This window comes from Rhineura floridana, chromosome 11 (assembly GCF_030035675.1).
Source record: "Rhineura floridana isolate rRhiFlo1 chromosome 11, rRhiFlo1.hap2, whole genome shotgun sequence".
Lineage (NCBI taxonomy): Eukaryota > Metazoa > Chordata > Lepidosauria > Squamata > Rhineuridae > Rhineura > Rhineura floridana.
The window spans coordinates 45487216-45511336 of record NC_084490.1 but is presented as its reverse complement, the minus strand read 5'-3'; the positions used below and the strand labels follow the sequence as shown (position 1 = coordinate 45511336).

The 24121-nt window shown below is 42.3% G+C and overlaps 1 protein-coding gene across 1 annotated transcript in view; it reads left to right on the top strand.

Annotated features, from left to right (window-relative positions):
• The first annotated feature begins 1562 nt into the window (after positions 1–1562).
• TBX21 (T-box transcription factor 21) overlaps positions 1563–24121 on the top strand; it is a 92784-nt gene continuing 70225 nt past the window's right edge. The window contains exon 1 of the mRNA XM_061591299.1: positions 1563–2743. Coding sequence (XP_061447283.1) covers positions 2130–2743 — 614 coding nt within the window. The 5' untranslated portion in view covers positions 1563–2129. The remainder of the gene's footprint in view (positions 2744–24121) is intronic.

Sequence of the window (24121 nt, the reverse complement as noted above, 5' to 3'; positions counted from 1 at the left end):
CAGTTCATTTCCAGGCCCAATTCAAGGTGCTCATACTAGTATTTAAAGCCAAAAATGACTTAGGTCCCAAATATCTGAAACACCACCTCCTTTCCTACAAACCCTCAGCAAAAAGGGTCCTTTTGATAGTTCCTCCACCTTCAGAAGCTCGGGGAGGTGGTCCCTAAGTCATGGACCTCCCTCCCCACCGGGGTGCGTCTGGCAACTTAATTGTACTGTTTTATGCAAATGCTAAAGACACACCTCTTTACTCTGGCCTTTGACACCTGAGCCATATATTTTAGGACCCATCCTATTCTGTGATTTTAGGTTGATTTTAATTGTTTTTATGCTGTATTTTAAAGTTGTTGTAACCCTTGGGTGAAGGGTGGATAATAAATGTTAACAATAATAATAAATAGTTGCTTTGAGTTCAACTTTCTGGAAGAGTGCTACCACTACTACTACTAACAACCACCACCTACCTTACCTTGCAGGGTTGTTTGGAGGATCAAGATGCAGAGGAAAATCTTGTATGCTACCTTAACCACCTTGGAGGAAAAACGGTTATTAAATAATTAAGTAAGTAAGTAAGCAGTGTCTGGGATGTACCACATCTGATATGGGCTCATATAACTAAATGTTCCTCCACACCAAAAACAAAACTCTCTTTGCATGTTGGGAGAGGGATCTGGCACACCTGACCTTTGCATATCCAACAGCAACTGTACATACAGAGGGCTGTTGTCACATGACCAGGAACCCAGCTTTTTCAGGGTTCCTAGTGAGATGGAGACAGTCCTGTGTACATATAGTTAAGTGTGTGGTAGCTTTTTTGGATATTATTTATTTATTACATTTATATTCCACCTTTTCCCCAAAGAGCTCAAAGTGGCGAACATGGTTATTATTAATTGTATACATTAGTCACTTTGCCCCCAATATGAAACTCAAAATGACTTACAAATATTACAAAAAAATAAAAACAACAACAAAACATCCAAAAATACTACACAAGACATAAAAACAAGATCCAACTCATTCCCACCTTGACTAAAAACAAAGAAAGAATTAAGTGCCAAAGGTCTGGGTTAATTAAAAATTTTTTTACCTGGCACCTAAAACCAAATACTTTTACAAGGTTCTCCCCCTGCCCCATTTTATCCTCACAACAACCCTGGGTTGCAGATGTTGAGGGCCCACAGTCTTGCCCCCCCCATGAGTTTGTATAACATCTGAACAAGACTATAGAAAATTAGTGTGCCAGGAACCATCTCCCTGACATGCTAGGTTTCTGTGTGCAGGGATTTGTGTTTATTTATTTTTCAATGGAGGAAAGTTGTGTCTAAAGTGGTACAGTCCAGATACAGATTTTTCTCAGAGACAATTAGCCTTCTTTTACAGCAAAGACAGTAATACAGAATTTGCACGTTGTGAAATGAATGAAGATGTGTAGTGGGCGATCACTTTGGGAGAACTTGTCTTAATTCATTCGAGCAGAAGCTAAGCTTGTAGCTTTCAAGGGGAAGGAACAGTAAAAGGGGAGTGTCTTCTAAACTCTATTCAGCCAATGGAAGAGAAGCCGATACGATAGCTGGAACGCTGTTCTTTTAATAGGAGGTAGGTCGAGAGAGCACTTTTCGGAGGCGGTGAGGATGGATTGGCAGAGTAGCAAAGAAGAAGATAACTAGTGTAGAAAAAAACCTTGCAAATGCTTTGGAAAAGTAGGGAAGAAATCCGGCGTTTCCAGCTGTGATCTTGACCCATCAGCTGCCGCTTCCGGATCTTTGCATATAAAGAACAACAAAGATTTCTGTCCGTGTTTCTGCTGCGCACAGTGATGAGAGGTCTACTTTTTAAGAAGGATGAGGAGCGAAACTGACCAAGTACGCTCGGTGAAGTAAGGGAAACTGACCAGACTGCTGTTCATAAATTTACTAGGGTGGTCGGGGGTGTGTGGCACCTGGTGGTGTCCCCTTTTCCAGTCCCGATGAGCCTCTGAGGGCTTCAGCCTATCCGCCGGACTTTTAAACTTCCTCCCTTCTCCCCCCCCCAAACCCTCCTTCGCTTCACTACCAACTCCCTCCCGCTTTCCACCCCCACCTCCATCCCCATCCTGGGCCCGAACACCTCCCTTCAGTCTTTCTTCAATGGGCGCTTTGGATTCCATCGCCGGAGGAACCGTCAGTCCTACTGCCGCTGCCCTCACCATGCTGAACGGGGCAGAGAGCCAAAGTTTTGCCAAGGAACCGCCAGATCTCCAGGGAGCGACAACCAAAGACACCACCGAGCTAAAAATCGGGGTTCACCAGGAGCGATTCTACTACCCAGAGCCCCACATGCAAGAAGGCGGCTGCAATTTAGGGCTGACCTACGGCGGACAGATGGTACAGGGAGGGTTTGGGGTGAGCAGCCCGGCCCCATCGGGCAGGTTTTTGGGGCCAGCCGTGAGCAACTGCTCCTCTTACAGACCTCAGCCGCCGCCTCCTCCAGTTCCTGCGCCTTCTTCGGCGCCTCCAGGGAATCTTAGCTACTCGGTGTCAGCTGCCGAGATCTATCCAAGCGCCGGGGACCTGTACCCCAACGCGCCTGGCGGAGAAGGCTGTTACTCGGCTGCAGTCCAGCACATGTTCCCGCGGGGGCCCCTCTACCCAGTGCCAGGCTATCAAGTCTCCGGAAAGATTCAGGTAGTCCTCAACAACTATCCTCTCTGGGCCAAGTTTCACAAGCACCAGACGGAAATGATCATCACCAAACAGGGCAGGTGAGCCGCGGGGTCAGGGGCGCACGTTGGGCCGGGGCGCAGACTCTGATGAGCACGGGGTGGGGTGGCGGCGGGGAAGGAGACCGGGATTTGGATGAAGCGGAGTCTGAGGGAGAGTATTTGCGGATCGGGAGTAGCGGAATCCAGATTAAGGAAATGAAAAACGAAACGGGATCTTTAACGCTGAGAACTTTCGGGTCTGGCTGGGGTGGAGCGCGCCGGAAAGAGGATCTTGTCATCTTGACTAGGAAGGGCCCAGCAAGGAATATTCTCTTGGGAGCACGGGAGGGGGCGCGTCGCTGTGGGGGACACAAACAATCCTGAAGTCTCGCCGGGGATGGAGAAGCGGCCAAGGGCGCTTAAGTCAGAGCGCGCGGTTGAAGAAGATACACGCGGAAAATGAGCTTGGTAGGGGAGCACTGAGGCGCTTTGTTGTCTTACTTACATTGATATAGCCGCCCCGTAACAAGAGTCCTCTGGGCGGCTCACAAAAGCACGCGCGCAGGCACACCTTAGTTAAAATACAGTAACAAACAATAAAAATGAAACAAACTCGGCAACACCGCAAACACGATTCAAAAACAATTGAGGTTTCATTCACCTGTTCCTTAAAGTGCTGCTTTTGGCCACCGGCCTGTCACAGGCTCGGCTATCTAATCCCTTCTTCCTAATCCTAGATGGCTCTGTTTCTTAGTGGTGTGACAGAAGCACTCTGCACATGCTCCTTATTCTGTTACACACACAGACACACATGCCCCTAAAGTGAGGCAGTACTGAGTGCACAGGGTTAAGTCCTGGTGACTCTGGCTCCAAGTTAAATCTTGGGTGTGAAGTGAAGAAGTGTTGCTTGCCTTGCCTAAGAAGTGAGAGCAGAGAAAATAAAAAGGCAGGAGGTTTCCCAAAGTGTGGCTTGGCTCCTGAGATTGCAATAATATTCAGATTTGGAAAAGAGCAGTGTATCCCACTGCTGCTACTGCTGCCAGGGCCAGCCCAATATATTTTGCTGCCTGTGGCAAAAGACAAGATGGGGGTGGATGGGAAGAGTGCTCAAAGCCAACCAGACTGGTAGTTGAATTTTACTTCAACAATGGACAGTATTCTCCCTGTACCTGAGGGAAGCAGGCTGGTTGAAAGGGCACATGGCAGGCTATGGGCTATACACACCTCTTTTCTCTAACTGTCTGCTGAGGCCATTACTGCTGCTACTGCTTAAAAGATTAACAATATGTTTTAGGAAAATGATAAAGGCATGACAGTGTGTAAAACAGTGAGATGATAGCATATTTAAAAAAGAAATGATGCAAAAGGAATCTGAAAAAGGAAATGCAGGTCCTAGTTGGATAAGAATTTAGCTCTCTGCTGAATATAGTTGTCTTTTCATGGTGTAGGCCTTCTTTCTTTATAAGCAAAACTTAGTAGATTTATCTCCATCTCCACCAAACCTCTCCTCTGAAAAACAATTGTGAAAGCTATATCACTTGGAATGTACATTCGGTGTAACACTTGTGTCTTTATGTTTTAAATGGCACTCTTGCACTTTCTACCCCTCCAACATAGGGATGCAACTTTTGATTAAGTTAACTGGTAGATTAATTAATTAAAGCTTCAGTTGGTTGATTCTGATAGGCGAGTCCAAATTATGGACTTGTCATCTGTCTTTCTGGTATCTTTTACACCCATGTTGATAAAAACTTTAGCTGATCAATGTGAAGGCCAATTTAATGGGATGTGGCTAAGAGTTAAAGTCTAGACATTTGCTTATGTATTTCTATGAAATACTATTTTGGCTGGTGTGTTTACTTTAAGAGGAAATTAAAATATTAAATATGGCCTTACCTTCTAACAATGTGGCAACTTTTGTTTTGTAAATTGTGAGCTATCTTTTGAATTACACTTCCTTCAATAGTCAGCTTCCCCCCCCCCAAAAAAAATGTAGGCTTGGAACAGCTGGTATAGCACAGTGGGGAGGAGAGCCTGGCTGGGAGTCCAGAGTCTGTGAGTTCAAATCCCCGCTCGTGTCTCCTGGGTGTCAAGGGCCAGCTAAAGATCACCCCCACAATGAGTGGCTCAGGGGTTACATGCGCTGCCACCTGTGCAGCTGTGGGCAAGCTGCATAGTCCCAAGGAGCCCAGTTGCCCCCCTGCTGGCAGTTGTAGACAAGGAAGGGGCTAGCTTGAGCAGCTGTGGCAAGCTGAGCAGGCCCTAGCCAGCTGTGGAGGACTAGCCTCAGAGGGAGGCAATGGTAAACCCCCTCTGAATACCGCTTACCATGAAATCCCTATTCATAGGGTCGCCACAAGTTGGGATCGACTTGAAGGCAGTCCATTTCCATTTTGGTAATATGGACATATATATGTAGTCAGTGTAACTAACAATTCAATCCTATGTCTATTCAGAAATAAGTCCCTTGAATTCAATTAGACTTTCACCCAGGTAAGAGTGTTTAGGATTGCACACACTTACCTGGGACTAAGCTCCAATTAACTCTATGGGGCTTACTTCTGGGTATATACGTACAAATTTGCCCAGTAAATCAGCTAAAAGGCATATGATTAATTGATTAAAATTTCTTTAATGGGATGACAGCTCTACTTTCATAGCATCGATAGGTCATGAGTTCTCAAAATATGTTCCTAGTGCTGCTTATGAAAACATGCTAGGCCAGAGATGTCCAGTGCCTGTGTTTTCAGGGGCAATTTAGTTCTCTATACAACAACCTGCTGGGCGAGGGGGCACAAATCAAACAGACATACCCTTATGAGTAACCAGGCCCCATTAAGTGTCTCTTGTCTAGCAAGAATGGCATCCCAGTTAGTTATGGAGCACCTGAGGTCAGGCATAGCATTGTAAATACATCAACTATAGAAATGTATGACATACAAAATCTAAAGCAGAAACGTAACATTAAAATATTGAATGTCTGTTTTTTTGTCTTTTGAAAATATTTTATTTTAAAAGCCATACCTAGACTGTAATTTGATAGGAACATAAGTGGATAGATAAAACTGATTTGAAGACCAGATCTGCCCTATAGCCTGCCATAATGCCTGGCCTAATCTGAAAAGAATAAAAGAAGAGACTGGATTGTTAATTGTTGTGTGCATTTATTTTAATTTTATTTTAAATTATTTGTGAGTTTTATATCCTGCCCTTCCTCCAAAGAGCTCAGAGTAGCTTATGTGGCTTGCAGACATTTGAAGGTAGCATGAAAAGGATGGAGACGGTTGATATGTGAGTGGGCAGAAATGGCCCAGGGTCTAAAAGTAATAAAATCCTAGTTTGCATCATCAGACTTTGTATTCTCCCACTTGGCATGAAAAGTATTTTTTTTACTGTGCTTGTGGGCACCTATTTATTCATGCAAAAAAGCTGTTCTAAAACTTGAACATGTATGTGTCCTATTAGCCAATGTGAGTTCTAGAGAGTTCTATCCCCATTTCAGAGCCAGGAAATGCAAAGGGCAAATTGAATTGCATGTGTGAATACACCATCTGGCTTTTCAAGGCTGGGATAGAATGGGGTAAAAATTTCACTGTGATGAGCTGCTCTGATTTCACAAAAGAAGAAGGGAATATACATATTTATAATAAATAAAATTAATGTGTTTGTTATAATTTTCTCACTCTGTTATACAGAGAGAGGGCAAGAGAAGAGTTAACTTGATTTGTTCTAGAGCTCAGACTTGGCATCTGTTTTCATAGGGTTGGATGAATCTTAGTTTCACTCCATTTCTCATTGTTTTCCAGCCTTAATTTCAGTTTGTTTCATTTTTGCAAGTTTGCAAATTGTTTTTTAAAAGTCATACACATTTTAATGCGCATTTCTCCTAATGTATGCATTTTTTGCAGAATTGTGCCTAACGTGCACATTATTTGCAAGCAATTTTTTATCATATACATATTTTTCTGCCTACCTTTACTAATTTACACATTTTAATGCATTTTTTGTGAGAGAACTATGCTGCAAAATTCAGAGAAGTGCACATTTTGAAGGACAGCTGCATTTCGGTTTGTGTATTGGTTCAGGAAGTATGAGTTATGCAGGCTCACATTAAAATGGGAACCGAACAAATTTGTCCCCCATCCTCAGTTTTCAGTGCCAGGCCTTAAAGTTTGAACATACAACATAAAAATAAAGTCCCTCTTAAGCAGGTGCCTAGCTAATTTCTTTCATCACTTAGTAATTATAGTGTCCCTACACATCAGGGTTTGGGGAAAGGGCTCCCAGATAAGCATGTGGAACATCCTCTTGTTCCTGAATCACCTTTTCTAGAAATTAAGCACTGAATACACACACACTCTTACCCATTTCTCATCTTTCCTGATATCTCCTCCACTGTCAGGCCAGCAAATCTTTATTAAGCACCACCACCACCTCCTCCTCCTCCCCCCCTTATGATTTTTCACTTTCTTTTCAAGTTCCTGTGGATATAGGTACGGTGATTTTCAACCAAGCTGGAAATCCCCAGGCACCAGCTCTACAATGCAGGGAAAGGGGAGACAGTTCTATACACACATCACCCAAGTTTCCTCCTGCTACAATCTTATTAGGGTTTTTTGGGGGTGGGATGGGGAAGAAGAGAGTAGAAGAGCTATTCTTCCTGCACTTTCTCTGTACTGTCCAGTGCAAGGGACTGTTTTGAGTTCTGTGTGAGTCAGTCATAAAGAGAGGATTAGGAGAAAGGAATTGAATAGATGCCAAGGTTCATAGATAGGCAAGGTTCCCAGGCAGTAGATGATATGGGTCACAGCCACAGAAGCTGCATCAGACACCAAAATCCTTTCATTCTGTCTCTTCCAGCCTACTGAATACCAAGCCTTTTAAAGGCACACTCCCTGCAAAGGGAGTCTTTCTCTCTGGCCACATTCACATGGATCCTTAATTCAGTTGAGCAAATTATTAACAAGCCTACCTCTGTTTGAACTGAGGGCTGGCTCTCACTTCACATTTTGTTCTGGGATGGTATGAAGTACACTCATAAAATACAAATGCACATGTCAAGACTGAAGGACACGTGTATGTTAAAGTCAAAATGTGTTCCTTTAAAATAATCAGAAATGCAGGGGATATTCTTTTTGAGTTATAGCTTCTAAGGAATTTAAAATAATGTATTTCCACCAAATTGATGGAAGATGCATGCTTATATTTTGTGTTCACCTGAGTACAAAATGTAACACTATTTTAAAAAAATATTATCATTATTGTTCTTTCAGTAATGTAATTTGCTTTATGAAGTAACGCACAGCAAAAAAAAAGTAGGTACTTGTCCTAATGAGCTTGCATTCTTATTTCTCACTGAGGAGGTAAATCAGGGTGGTGCCTTTTATTTCATACATATAAAACATTTCCCTGCTTATAGAAATCTAGCCTATCAGGAAGATAGGCTAGATAGGCCGCATTTGTTTGTGAAGTGAATGTTTTGCAGTGAGGAGGAGCATTGTGTGAGTCCCCACCTGCAGTCTGAAGTGATATAGCCCAGGCACAGGTTTACTACTTCAGTGAGGGCCAAGACAGACATGATGTGGGGGATCTGTGACTCAATCTCCCAATGCCTTTTTCTTTGCCTCAAATGAGTGGGAGACCAAAGGCCCCGGGGGCTGAATGCTGTCCTACAGGCCTCTCTCTCTAGCTCTCAGGCCTCTCCCCAGAACACAACCCATCTCATCAGGCTACACCCCTCACCAGTCCTGCTCTGGACTCTCCTTAAGAGCTTTTGCCAAGCTTGAATGTACCCTTGAACTGTGAGGATATCTCTTGCTTGTTTGGACAGAGGAAAGATAATAATAATAATAATAAAATTTTATTTCTAAGTCGCCTATCTGGCCGAATATATATGTGAGGTGTGTATATATAGAAACCTTTGACTTTTGTGTGGCTGGAATGTAGCCTATGGTACATAAGTAAGATTATATCTGTTGATCTGCCCAGTTTGCCTCTCTCCCTGGCCCATCACCGGCATGCAGCTCCTTGGAGGTTCTATGAGGGGATGTGGCCCCCAGGTTGAAAAGGTTCCCACCCCCTCCTAAAAGCACTGGGAAACGGCAATTTAGATCAGGATGGCAGGACTGGAAAAGGTTCTTAACCCTTGTGCTGCCTTAAGTTGCCATTTAAATTGCTAATACACCATTTGTTGATTTAAATTACCTCCTGAATGGTCTATTGGCAGTAAAGGGTGGGGAAAAGACAATTAAAATATAGTGTGGCAGAAAAGGGATTGTAAAAAAACCCTCAGCACTCTGGCCATGATCCAGATAGGGTGACTATATACCCTACTTTTATTCATTCTTACATTTATATGTCATCTTTTCTCTAAAGAGCTCAAGGTAGTTTACATGGTTCTCCCCTACTCATTTTATCCTCACAACAACCATTAGGCTGTGAGACAGAGACTGGCCCAGTAAGCTGCATGGCTGAGTGAGTGATCTGATCCCTGGTGTCCCAGCTCATAGTCCAACACCTTAACCATTACACCACACAGTCCTCTATTTGAAGAAATCCTCTGTTCGAACCTTTCTAAGGCTCCATCTGTACTATACATTTAAAGTAGTATCATGCCACTTTAAACAGTCATGGTTTCCCACAAAGAATCCTGGGGACTGCAGTTTGTTAAAATGGTGGTGAAAGCTGTTAGCAGACTCCTATTCCTCTCACAGAGCTACGATTCCCAGAGTTCCCTGGGAAGAAGGATCAATTGTTAAACCACTCTGAGAAATTGTAACTCTGTGAGGGGGAATAGGGGTCTCCTAAGAACCCTCAGCACCTTTAACAAACTACAGGAACAACCTACCCCAGGGGAAAAGAACAGGGCCCGTTTCAGGAGATGCAGTCTCAGAACGCTGGTATCACATTTAGTTTCTCCTTTGAATGAGGCCCAAGTTTCGACAGTGACAGAAACAAGAGAGGGAGGGGAGAGGCTGAGGGTAGGGATGAGTATGTGCAAATGTAATTGCATTTCAGTTGGACGGTGAGGATTAACTGAATTGGGCCAACTTCAGTGCGGGGCTGACTTCGCCAACAGGTGTCCTTCAGATCATGAACTTCACCTCCCATCATCCCCTGCCATCTCAGCTGGGGCATATGAGAGTTGGTGCCCTCAGGACGTTTGAGATTGCAACTCCCATCAAGCCCAGCCAGCTTGAGTTGTAGTCCAACGTCTGGAGCGTACCAGGTTGGTGAAGAAGGCTGATGTAGAGAGAGAGAAGGAGCATGTAAAGAGCAGGTACTGCCACTCCTGAATAGCTTTTTAAACATTACCCCAGAAGTTGCTGCTCTTTTATTGTGTTGTGTTTGGGGTTTGTGAAATTTATTTCCAAAAAATTATTATACCCAGCTCTGATAGCACATTATGATGAAGGGTGGGTGAGAAATATTTTCAACAAACACACAAACTTTCTCAGGGTCTAATCTCTCCACAATGCTTAGAAACTTGCTGTAGGCGAGGCCGAGAAGACATGTTGCTGCCTGAGGCAGAAAGAGCAGCCAAGGCTTCCACCCATAGTCAAGATGCAGAATAGTACCCAAGGTTGGTCAAGTATTTTTGGCACCTGAGGCAGAAAATCCCAGATGCCCCTTGCCCACCCTGCTCCCACCCCCAGTCAGTAAAAATAGAAAAAAGGATAAATTGAATAACTAACAATTTGCTGGCCTTTTGTGATGCCCAATATCTGCTGGATGACTGCCTCACTCTGCCTAATGGTACGGCTGGCCTTGATCAATGTGAAGCTCTTTATAGGGTGACAGTGATGACATAGGGTGTACTCCTGAAGTGTGCGTGTGTGTGTGAGGGAGAGAACACAGAAGTTAAGCACTCTTTCTTAAAAAAGCAACCAGCAGATGTATCAAATTCTGTTCACCTTTGAATAGATATTTGGTTCCTTGAGGGGGGGTGTATGTGGGGGAGTGGTGGCATTTAAATTTTGTTGTCTTTTTCAAGAACACAGTTCCAAGGCAGGTTGCAAATCACCATGCTAACAAGTTTTGATACAAAGGAAAGCTGATCTTTTCTATTTGTTGGTGGCAGGATTTGACAGAGCGATTTCTCTTCAAGAATAAGGAACCATTAATATTTGTGCTCAGAGGCACTCATATGTTGTATGTGTAGCTGCCTTTGAAGGTTATGGCAATTCTTTAATTAGTCCAAAATACTACAACTAGGTTATTGACTGGGAACTTATCTTGGAGGTTCTCCAACAGTTTTACTGGCTGCTGGTCTATTTCTGAGCATAATTCAAAGTGGTGGTATTTTCCTTTAAAAGCTTACATAGCTTGGGATCAAAGTACCTGAAGAAGCACCTTTCACACATGAACCTGCCTATATAGTAAAATTGTCTTCTGATGGCCTTCTCTGGATGCCTTGAGCATCAGACTTTAGGCAGGTGGCATCCAGGGAAAGGACCTTTATCGTTGTCACCCCCTGGCTTTGGAATGCCCTCTCTAGTGAAATTTGCCTGCCGCCCACTACCGCCTTTTGGGGCCAGGAAAAGACCTTTTAAAAAAAGTTTTCCCAGGCCTTTCAAATGCCTGGCAGCTGATGGTTTTGTTTTGTTTTGGATGTTATGCCTATGGCAGTGCTGTTTTATTATTGGTTTTACTGTTTTATCTTTTTGAATTTTTGTTAGCCATCCCAAGATGTATTATTACATCCCATTTTAGAGGGATCTCAAAACAGGTATGTGGGGTAGCAGTTATGTTCTGGTGAGTCATGGGTCAAATGAAAGATCACAAAGGTTTTGAGTTTGTCATGCCTTCTTCTTATAGCATGCACATGTGCAGAGTGTATTTCCTCTCACAAATAAGTACCTAATAAGTTCCTACAAATCTTGTATTAGAAGACAGGCTTCCAGATCAGAATGTGTGGCTTTCCTGGCAAGTCTAATACATTTTAAATAAATTAGCCACTGATCCTAGGTCCGTTCCACCCAACATAGGAAGCAGACCTTTAGTGTTGTGGCACTGACACTTTGGCATTCCCTCCCCTTAAATGTTAGACAAGCACCGTTTCTGATATCTTTTCGGTGCCTATTGAAGACCTTCCTCTTTCAACAAGCCTTTTCAGGAGAGACCTTATCCCAGTCTGTGTCTGTATTGGAATTGCTTCGTAAGATGTTTTTAAAGCTGTTTTTTAAAAAAGATGTTTTGTTTTAATATTTTTAAAGTCTTTTGTTTTTAATAAGTTTTAGAGTACTTTTAGTGTTTTTGCTTGCCACCCTGGGCTCCTTCTGGGAGGAAGGGCGGGATAGAAATTTAATATATAAATAAATAAACGTATCATGAGGATGATTAAGGGTGAATGAGCAGAGAGGTGGCCAGGTTTGCTGATGATACTAAATTGGTCAAGGTTATTAAAACAAAAAGGGATTGTGAAGAGCCCACAAAACTGACAAATGGAGTGATGGCCACTAACTTAGATGGCTTTAAAAGAAAATTAGACAAATTCATGGAGTAGAAGGCTGTCAGTGGCTACTAGCCACAATATGGTCAGAGGCAGTATGGTTCTGAATACCAGTTGCTGGAAATTGCAGGAGGGAAGAGTGCTGTTGCACACAGGTTCTGGTTTTGGTCTTCTCAGAGGTATCTGGTTGGCCACTATGAGAACAGGATACTGGACTTTGGGCGCCTCTAGCCTGATCCAACATGCTGTTCTTATGTTCTTATTTGACCTCCAATGTGTAGTAAATTAATCAGTCAGGTTAATCAAAAGGTTAAAATTCTCTAAATAAAATGGTGCTCCTGATTAATCAAGCAGCATATTTAATGCTTTTATTTATTGCATTTGTATACTGCTCTTATAACTATGTTCTCTGGGCAATTTACAGAGACATTAAAATATACAAATGCAGTCCAAACCAAATGCAATAAAACCCTAAAATAAATCATAAGAATGACATCTGTGAAATAAAAAAATAAAAAAGTCTAAAACCAGGATAAGCAGAACAGCTAAAACAAATTAAAACCAGCAAGAGGTAAAATTTGGTGGAAAGATCTAATGCACCAGATATACATGCTCCTTATAATTAAAGGCCTCGGGAGATCACCTGACACCTAAAGACCATAATGCTGGTGTTGGGTGAGACTCTCTGGGGAGGGTATTCCATACCTCATCATTGAGAAAGCTCTCTCTATACCAGCCACCCACCTCACATTATTAGCCAGGCCAGGGGAAGCTGGAAAAGAGGTTCTAAATAAGATCTCAATGCCCAGGCAGGCACTTTTTTAAAAAAGGCGTGCAAGTTGATGCCATTTTAGAAGAGGCATTCCTCTTTGTCACACAAAAAGGAAATGTCGCTGTTTAGATAGTGCCATTATGACAAGTTAACAACAACAAAAGCTCCCTCCCTAATGATTGTTTTATTAATATGCAAATATATGTAGATTTAATTTTATTTGTTGATTAAAACTCATACAGTTAAATGCAATCCTATACATATCTACTCTGAAATAAGTCTCTTTGACATCATAGGACTTACTCCCATGAAAGTCTGCATAGCATTGCAATCCAATGTTGGTTGTCTGTTACTACTGCCAGCTTTTCTGCTTTTGCAAAAATTACAGAATGTTGCCTCTCAAATTGATTAAGTTGTTTTTAGAAATACTTAAATTTTGGAGGGGGCGGGGAGAACAGTAATAACTATTCTGAAACTTTATGGTTTCTGATTTATGGTTTCCTCAAGCTAATATTTTGGGGAGGGCAAGGAAATTTGAAGAAATGAAACCTGCTGATAAAATGGTATGGATTCCATTGTTAAACATCATAAGGTTCACTGAGTTATTTCCATTAATGAGTCCCTTCCGTGACATCATGCCACATCACTTTTCAAATGTGTTCCATTTTGCCCTCCCTCATATCATTCCCCATTGCCTTCATGGCAGAAATTACTTGAGCAAGAGGTGGCAGGGTGGGAGTTAGATGAACAGGATGGTGCCCCTCTTGATTCCCTGTACAGAAGCTGACTGGACAGCCAGTTTAATTTTACTTCAACCCTGTTAACCAGACAGCCCCCCCCCCGAGAGTGGCAAGCTAGCAAGGTAGGTCTCATGGTATGCACAGCTTGCTCCTGCTCCCCAGTCTCCAGCATCTGCCATCTCAGGCAGCTTCCTCACTCTGCTTAATGGTAGGGATGGCCCAGGTGGAACTTGGGCTGTGTACACACCATACATTTAAAGCACATGACTCCCCCCCAAAAAAAGAATCCTGGGAACTGTAGTTTGTTTAGTGTGCTGGGAATTGTAGCTCTGTTCCCTGGATTCCTTGGGAAGTCATGGCTTTGAATGCATGGTATGTACGCACTATTGAAAGAGGCAGGGATGAGGGTACCCACGCTTCCATCACTGAAGTAGGCACTGTTATAGGCATAGATAAAAGGATCAGTATTCAACAGAATCAACTGGCAAAGCTTTTTCTGGATGATACCACTTCTGGCTACAGTCCTCCCAGTGCCTTTGTGCCACCCTTAGTTAGACCTGTGCAAATTTGTCCTTAGTTCATCTTGCCCATTCTCTGATGATCTGTGCATTTCCTTCATTCATTTGTGGGAATGTAATCTCATCCATTGCCAAAGAAGCATCTTTTATAACAGGTGTGGGGAGCCTTTAGCCCTCCAGATGTTGATGAAGTACAACTCCCATCATCCCTGGCCACTGACAATGCTTGCCAAGGCTGATGGGAGTTGTAGTTCAGCAACATCTGGAGGGCCAAAGGTGCCCCACTCCTGCTCTGTAAGGCTGCATTCCTGTGCTGTTACTTGTGATTAACCACATTTGGACTCACTCCAACAAACACCTGGATAAAGATGCAAAGGATCAGCTTGTACAATGCCTTTCCTCACATTTTCCTCTTCCCCTTCTGTTTTATTTGTCCCTCTAAATACTTTTTCTTCTTGTCTTTCCGCTCTTTCTCTCTCTTTCTTTCTATGCAGTGCTACAAGAAGCAGTAATTGTCAGTAGCTGGTTTTTACAAAGGGACTAGAGAAATTCATGGAGGATAGATATAACAGTCTATTTTAGCACTATAACTGAAGGAAACCTCCATGTTTGTAAGCAGTATATCTCTGAAGTTGCTGGGGAGCAAACAGGGAAGGGCTGTTCGATTCCCTTCACAGACCGCTTGTGAGCTTCACAGAGGCATTTGACTGGCCACTATTGGAAACAGGATGCAGGGCTGGATGGGTTTTTCATGTGATCCAGCAAGGCAGGTCTCTGAGTCTGACATTCTGTTCTTTATGCTTCTTTTGGTTTCTTTCTTACTCTTTCTTTCCTTCTCTTTTTTAAATCAGGGATGTTTTGAATCATAGGACCATAGAGTTGGAAGGGACTGCAAAAGTAATCTGGTACTCACAATGGAACTCCGTTCTCAAGTATAAAATGCACAGAAGATATATGAATGGCAGACATATAATTGGCAGTTTTTGTCTGTGAAATCCATGTGAAATGCCCCCCTTCTCTCTCTCTCTCTCTCACTCACTTTCTAGTTCTTTCTTTGCTTTTTTCTCACACTGCTTGTAAGGCAGCCTCTTGATTCTCCTTTCTTTCTTTCTTTCTTTCTTTCTTTCTTTCTTTCTTTCTTTCTTTCTTTCTTTCTTTCTTTCTTTCTTTCTTTCTTTCTTTCTTTCTTTCTTTCTTTCTTTCTTTCTTTCTTTCTTTCTTTCTCTCAAGCACCAGACAGAGAGTGTCACTTTGATGCTGTAACCAAGCCGCTCCTAATGTGTTGAAAATCTAAATGCATTAAAGCAGCTTCATTTCCTGCACGCCCTTCAAGGGTTTACAATAGGAGGGGGAAAAAACCCAACCTCTCCGTCTTGTGCTCAGGGTGGTTCAGTAACATACCACCACCATAAGAGAAAAGAAGGGGAGGAAAAAGACATCAACACAAGATAATTTTATTCTGAAACAGTACTGATAAAAATGTCCACAACCAGTTCTATAATAAAACTTTACTTACACTGCTCCAAATGTTTCTTCTTTTCTTGGGATCCCAGTAGGACTAGGACCTGGGAGACCAGGGTTCAAGTCCCCACTCAGCCATGAAGTCCACTGGGTGGCCTTGGGCCACTCAGAGTCTCTCAGTGTATCATCCCTCACAGGGTTGTTGTGAGGATAAAATGGAGAGGAGAACCATGTATACCATCTTGAGCTCCTTGGAGGAAAGGTGGGATATAAATGTAATAAACAATTAAAAATAAAATGATGAGTTGGCTGCAATGGTGGTGGGGAGTTGAGTTCTGACAGGGTGGAGCTATGTTGTTAGTGACTGATATGGTTCTCTTTTTAAAAATCGCTCCTTACTCACCGAGTGGGCAAAGAATGCCTTCTGCTAGAGCCTCTGCAATAGCCATTGATGTATTTTTCAATTAAATTATTTCCATTTTTAAGCTTGTGTCTCACAATAGGTTACCCTATTGCTAAAGGAAGAGGAAAAGGACAAAATTACCAAGATATAAAATGGAAGCTCACATCTCTTAAAGATGGGAAAAGAGTCTCCTGGAGCAGCTATGAGCAATTGCCAAGGGGAGCAACTGAGGGAGAGATGCGACCAAATTAGTTTTTCTGTCAATTTTAAGCTTTATTATTATACAATATTTTGGATATTTAATTTGTGGTGCAATAGTTTGTCAAACACTGTTCCAGGCTGGGATGGCATCAGGGATTGGCCTCATTGGGCAGTTACTAGTAGTGGGGCAGCCCCCTACCAGTCCCTGCAGTCTTCTTGCCCTAGTGTATTTCCTTCTTGTTGTCACCAGTTGTTCACCTCTCTGAGGAAGCAAGTGGTGACAAGAGAGAGAAGGGTGTGGAGCATTAATCTTGGCATGCCTGCTCTCTTTCGATCTGGGACACTGGGCCAAGATGGAAAGATCAGATGAATGGGCAGCAACAACGGTGAGGAGGAGGGGGCGTGCAGGGAGGGAGTCCCCACTAAGAGCATCTTGCTCGAGGATCACCCTCCCCCCCCAAAAACCCCACACAACCTGGAACCAGCACTCGTTTTGGGAAAGCCCCATGTTTCTCAAAAGCCTATTAGATGTGACATTCAGTCATTGAAACATGTAAGCTTAAATCACACAGCAGCAACTGCCTTAAAATCCAGTGAACCCAAACAGCTATTGATATGAAATAAAATTACACTCAAAATCTAGTACAGGAACAGAAATCACATGGTATCCACATTGAACTGGCATTATTCAGGCAGTGTTTCCTGCCTTTGTGTCTTGGCTTCCTCACAAATACAAGATATCAGGTGTAGTTTAACTGAGAATTCTTTCCTTCCTTCCTTCTTTCTTCATTAAGGCAGTCCCCTTTTCTACCAGCTCCTCTTCAGGACAAACTTCTAGACAACTGAACTTGTGGAACAGAGTACATCCTTCCCCTTTATAACAACAGGATGGGGTCTAGATTCAGCTGGTGATAAAGGCTTAAAATCTTTTTGATGATCTGGCTTGCAAGCTTTTCCTGATACTTGGATTGTCAAAGACAGAACTGATTAGTGGTGATCTGTCCTCTTGTATTTGCAATGCAATGTACTGCCTTTAAGTCGATTCCGACTTATGGCGACCCTATGAATAGGGTTTTCATGAGGCTGGGAGGCAGTGACTGGCCCAAGGTCACCCAGTGAGCTTCATGGCTATGTGGGGATTCGAACCCTGGTCTCCCAGGTTGTAGTCCAACACCTTCACCACTACACCACTCTGGCTCTCACCTCTTGTATTTACTGAGAGGGTTTTTTAAAATCACTTCCTTGAACCTCAGTGTGAGGTCAAAGCTAGAGGTGTTATTTCTCCTTGACCCGATCACAAATCTCTAAAATGGGATACATGCCATGAAGAGTCCTGTGAGTTGTTGTCAAGTTTTGTGTTCGCTTTGTATCCTCTCAGCAATTCAAAAGGTGATTTTCCTGTAATAGGATGGAGAGTAGTTTAGTAATGATACCAGTTCTGCTGATGTGCCAGTGTACACATATGCACAAGTTCATGAGTCATTTCCCTATGAAAAATACTAGATGTGTACTCACAAAAATGCTAATTTGGGGAAATTAGTAATACTAATCTTTGGATCTTTACTGGAGACAGTTGCATGCAGGCAGACATAATTGCACTGGCTGTAATAACTTTGTAAAATGTAGGAGATTTAGCACAGACTGCCCTATTTTTGTGATGTTTGTGATTTTAAGTTGTTTTACATTGGTTTTAAGGATTATTTGTAAACTGTTGTAACCCACCCTGAGATTAATAATAATAATAATAATAAATGTTTGTTCCAGAGGACCACAAATAATCAGGCCATTATTACAATTGTAATATTAATTAATTAATTATATGTAAATAAACATTTAAAGGTGATAACATGCTGAAATATATTGCTTTATAAGCAACAAAATGGAATGCACCTACAGAAACAGAATGCAGGTACAGAATACAAAGGGTTAATAATCCTTTACATAGGTGGGCCTACCCATGTGTTGTCTGGACTAGGGGTTCCCAAACTGTGGTCTGTGAGCTTAATTCAGGTGGCCCACGGGATGTCCACATTAAATATTCATAGTGGTTTTTAACTATTTTTATTGCTTCTTTTATTTCTTGTATTGTATTTTATTGTATTACAATTTGAATTCTATGGAATGTGTGTACGGTGCACCTGGCACAGCACATTAAAATTGCTACAACAGGCAGAAAAATCATTAAGTGGTCCACTAAGACTCTTAGCATTTTTGAAGTCGTCCATGACGTTTGGGAACCACTGGTCTGGACCATGTACTTAACTGCTATTGCAGAGAGGGGGTGGGGGAGAAACTAAAGGTTGTAGTTAACTAAGTCCTGCTCAGAGTAGACACACTGAAGTTAATGAACCTAAGTCAGTCATGTCTATTAACTTCAGGGGGTTGGGTCTGAGTAGGACTTCGCTGAATACCACCCTAGAGGCAGAGAACTGCCCAATATGGAATGATGGAGTCTGAAAAAGGCCAGCTTTGGTATGGGAAAAGTGAAAGAAATAGGAATGGGAAAGAGTAGTTTTTCCATCTTGCAAGAGCCAGCAATTGGTGAGATTAGGGAAAAGGTGAAAGATCTGAAGAGAAATCTGTGTATGGGTGAGATTAGGAAAATATAGGAGATAGAAGTAGGAAAGTTGAGGTGCAGATATTACCTACGCTACCTTAAAAGGGAAATGAGGGAGAAAAGGGCTTTGTTTCTTCCCTGGAACTTGGAAACGCACTGTTGCCAAAGGCAAAAGAAGCTCACTGAAAGGTGATTGCAAATACATATAACCTTCCTTCAAGATTCCTTTGCATATACTTTGAGGGAACATAGATCCTCTTTTTCCAATAAGGCCCTTGAGCCAAAGTCCAATTCCTTTTGGGAACCCTTCTGATTTGATGGAATAATAAAATGAAATCCTTCCCAGAAGGACATAATTGGCTGCCTTTCTGCAGCAGAGCCCTGACTAGTCCCAAAACAAAATGACAAAGCGTGGAGGCAAAGAAGGCAACTTGCTAAAGCTTAAGCAGAAGAAAGAAACCCACTCACGTAGTCCATCACAAGACTAGCATGTCTTGAAAACAAGTGACATGAATCCGCTTCATAGAAGCATCCCCCCCAAAATTGGGGATGCCTTGTACACCAAGTAATAGGGAGAAAACTTATCAGATAGCCTTACCCTGAAATCTGAAAAGGCTTTTCCTCAAAAGATCCAAGCTTGGATATGAGAGACATTATGAAACAGAACACACAGGTGAAGAGTTCATTGGACATCCTGAGGTGAGTCAATTAGATAGCATGTCACAGGTGGAAAGCCTAGGCAAAGGGGCATCTCTGCCTGTTCAGATCTATTTTTTAGCAAGGTACTGTCATCTTTCCTGAAAGGGGACTTCAGCAGGCTTAGACTTCTCAGGAAATGCAACAAGGCTATTTAGTTTAATTAAGGTTGGATATGCTTGCTAGTTGTGAACCATATGCTCACAATGGGAGATTAGAAACAGAATTGTAGGTGTTGTTTGCATTAGATGTGGCACTGGATTCTGGAATTAATTAGGTTAGAGTGCTTGTGAGTAGCCCGTGCCTCAAGCTTATACCAGCGCTGACTTATCCAATAGAGGCTTCCTCTGGTGACCACAATGTTTCTGTCATTGTTGAATGCAAAGCCAAATTGTGCACACAGTTCCAGGGCATGTGCTGAGTTCCAGCTGAACCAAACTTTTTGGTAACTGTAAGCAAACAGAGTTTTGAGGATTGTGCCTTCCCAACTTTGTTGTGAAGTAACCATTTGCAAACTCTGTCTTATTCTGTCAAGCCATTCCCTCTTGGATGGTACAAAGAAACATTCTTGTGTGTGTGTTTTTTTTAAAAGAAGTTGAAGTATTGTTCTGTTTACTTTCTTGGTTTGGTTGTCCATTCCTGGACACCAAAAGCTTTGTCTAGTTCATCTTTTAATCAACCTCCTGCTTAGGAACCTTCATAGGCTACATTAATCAGTCTTGCTTGCAGAGACATTGGCAGTACCGAGCAACCAGTTATTTAAAACCCACTTGTTGAGAAGGGACAATTTAGTTGTTACTTGCTTGTATTGTTATAAATGTTCAAATATCTTATTCTTGCAGGGGTATTCTTTGGTTATATAAGGCATCAGACCAGTCAGCACTTGGTTATTGCTAGGGGCTGCTTTCTATTCTGAAACTGTAATAACTTCTTAGGTGGAAATAGCTATTTATGCAATTACTAATGCTTCATCCTCATATTTTTTGATGTCTTACTGGCTTTGCCCACCTTTTCTGCTAGCTCCCCTATAGGACAAATGTTTAGACAACTGAACTGTTTAACTGGCAGGACTCATCCTTGTTCTTCTGGTGTCAGCTTGCTTTGAAGTCCTCTGAAGCAAGGGAGTGAGGCTGAGCAGCTGGATTACCCCATCACAGAACTTGGTATATTTCCAGGAAATGGCACTCACCAAGTGGAATTCAACTGAAGAAATCAGAAGTACACTGCCTCTAAATGTGGAGGTTCTATTTTTGGCTATCCTCCATTTTTGAGAGACCTATCCTCCATGAATTGTTCTGGATGTAAGAAAAACTTATGACAATGACATTTAATTAGTGAAATTCACTCCAAGTCCAAGGGCAAGGTTCTTTCTTTTTAATTGCATTTCCTAGTTGCAGAAGAGTCTGGGCAGCAATGTTGCAGTGATGTCTGAACAAACCTACAGTTCCCAGAGTTCTTTGAGGAATGCTGGGAGAGGCAAACCAGTTCATACTGTCCTCAATACAAGCAGCATTACAGTGGTACAATTGCAAAGAAATCCAAATGGATGCTCTATGTTTGCATATGAACATACGTTCCAAACGTTCATATGCAAATAGTAATTGAAATAGATTTGATACCTCATACCAACCTGCCTACACTCTAAGATCTGTCAGAAATCAGATCTTATGTCCTGACTAGTGGAGGCTTGGCTGACGGAGACTAAAGAAAGGGCTTTTTCTGTGGTTGCCAATAGTGCACTTCAGAAGTGCAGGGTCCCTTCATGACAGTCACAGCCATGCCACCCTTTTTTTGCTGCTGAATTGAGAATGAGGTCCTCTAATGCCTTCTCCCACAACAATGGACGTCCCTATAAGCCAATAAGCCTGAAAGGGGGAGTGTTAGCTTACTTAAAAGGGTCTTCTAATTGGCTGACTCACCTCCTTTCACTTTGATTGGCTCCAATCAGCAGGAAAGGACAAGGAAACTCGTTAGAAAACTCTTCTCGGTGGCTAACATACTCCCCTTTCAGTCTAATTGGCTCTTAGGATGCTGGAGACATAGGAATCCTGCTGGGACCCTGCTTCCAAAAAGAGTAAGGGGTCTAAGACCCCCTGAGACCCCAGATGACTATGGTGGCAGTTGGTGCTTTCCTCATGTGGTATTTTGCTGCAAAATCCTTTCTGTTTATGCAGGTCTTTGTTTAATCAGATAGATAAGCTTTTATCTGATACCGCTAGTTTGTTTGTTTGTTTGTTTTCTATCCCACCTTATCTCCCAGAAGGAGCCCAGCCCCCCACCCCACCTCACACTAAACATTGCATGTTATGGTTAGTTTTAAAACATTGCATGTTATGGTTAGTTTTAAAACATTGCATGTTATGGTTAGTTTTAATTGATGTTAGCAGTGCTAAATGGTGTGTAGGCACCAGAAGACCAGAAATATAACTTTTCATATAAATAAATAAATAATACATGAAGTTTGGTGCCATATATGCAAATCATCTGCAAGCCTTTGGCTTGCGATATGTTTTCAAGATGGCCCTGGGAGCATGGAGTAAGTTGCCAGTCATAGACTTGCTACCCTATCCCCTTCCTAGAAATGTCTCCCTCTTCATTCCTCCCTTCCTTTCTCCCTCCTGCCTGCCACTTCCCCAAGACTCCAGTTATGTCTCTTCTACACAAATCATGGCTGCATCTTTCTCACACCCACAGGGAGTGTTTATATTTGTTAATTTTTCTTCATCGAATCTTCCTTTCTCAGAGGAACTGTTGGTGCACCATGCCAGCTCTTTGTTCCTGGGGGAAAGCTGTCAATACGCATGTTCTTTAAGCAGTCTCCTTCAAATGTGGACAAAAATTCCAAACCTTTGGAGGGAAGATGAGGATCCGGGTTTCTTCAGTGTCTTTTCCTAACCCAGGACACGGGCAACTCTTACTTCATTATCAGGGCTGTACCAAGGGGGAAGAAGTTTTATTTTTTAAAACAAAGGGAAGAGATACTGGGGCTCTTGCTGTCATGGAAGCCATGCCACAGAGATGGAGAATCTATGGCCTTCCTGATGTTGTTGGATTACAACTCCTCTTGTTCATAATCTGGGGCCATGCTTGGCTGGATCTGATGGGAGTTGGAGTTTAACAACATCTTGAGAGTCACTCCGTTCCCCACCATTGCCATACCATGTCCCACCATTGCCATACCATATGATCTGGAAGCCTGACCCTTCATCCCACATGTGTGGGTGCAAGCTGTGATTATGGAAACACACTTTCCACATTGTCAGGAGCACGTTTTATCCATACGTTCAACAGATGATTCGACAGTTTCTGGGGCTCACCTTTGGTTCAGATAAAGCCTAGAAAGGCTGTGGGAATACACTGGGGATAGCAGGGCATCTCTCGGATAGCCTCTATCTTGTCTTCAGTGGGGATGTTCTGAGAAATTACTCCACTGGAACAGAAGAAGCAGTTGCTAGAAAGCTCTATGAGTCAGACATTGTTGCTTTGGCTGGCATATGGAAAACTAGAATGTCAGAGAGAAGGAATCAAGAAGAGTTTCTGTATGCCAGAACTTTAAAAAAAAAATATTTGTGGGAGCATTCAGTTATGTGGGTTCCTGCCTTTAATTTGAAGTAGAACAGTTTGCCACTTTAATGAGAATTAGGCCATTAACTAGTAATGTTGTCCCCTACCCTGAGCATGAAAGCCAGTACAGACTACAAACTGAGATGATGGATTTGTGTACTTAAAAGTTTAAGTCCTAATGAGTTCAGTGGGGCTTACTCCTAGGTAAATAGGTATAGTAGGATTGTATATCCTTGCCTCTTCCAAGAGTTTTTGCCTCTTCCAAGATATCTCTACTCTGACAGAAAGTGTAACTAGTCAACTGTTGCAAACACATAAAGACACACTCTCCATTTGTTTCTCATTATTGCTTTCTGAAATGTTTCTGGCGCAAAAAGTATTTTTGATACACCTTATTTTGGAGGGGGCTTTTACATTGTAAAATAAATGATACAGCCTGTCTTATGTGGAATGTAGTTTAGAATAACCGAATATATAAATTAATAAGTAAGCATCAATAAAGAAATTGGGAATAGTAAAAAGTGCTATTGGAGACTGCAATAAAATGTTGCAGTGTAGAATGCTCCTGTTCAAGCTGCCAGCCAGCCAGCCATCTGTTTTTTCTTACATTTGCATAGATCTCTCACACATTTGGGAAGGTGCCAGTGTATGCCCTTTGTGTCATCAGAGTGCAACTTTATAACCCACTGCGAGGAAAGTGGGTACATTGTGATAAACAGCAATAGTGTTTTTCTGCAACAAATCTGCTCCCCCTCCCTCCATCAGACTTTTGCAGTAATGGAAAACTACAGTAGAAAGTGCAGGTAACAACCACTTGACATATAACGTCAGCACAAATTTCCCAGTCGATGGGAATCACTTATCTTTGTAGGGGCTGAAGTGTGTACTTTGGAAAATTAAGTTGCCATGTTGGATATGTGGCCTACATTATGGCTATTGGAGCAGGGAGGTCCTGTGCAGCTTTGACTCTGCCCCTTTCTTCTAGTGTGTGGGCTCTGGAAGGAGGGGATGCAGATTATGTATTTGTATTTATATAATTGAGCAGCCTTATTTCTGTCAAGGGCAGCATTCTCTT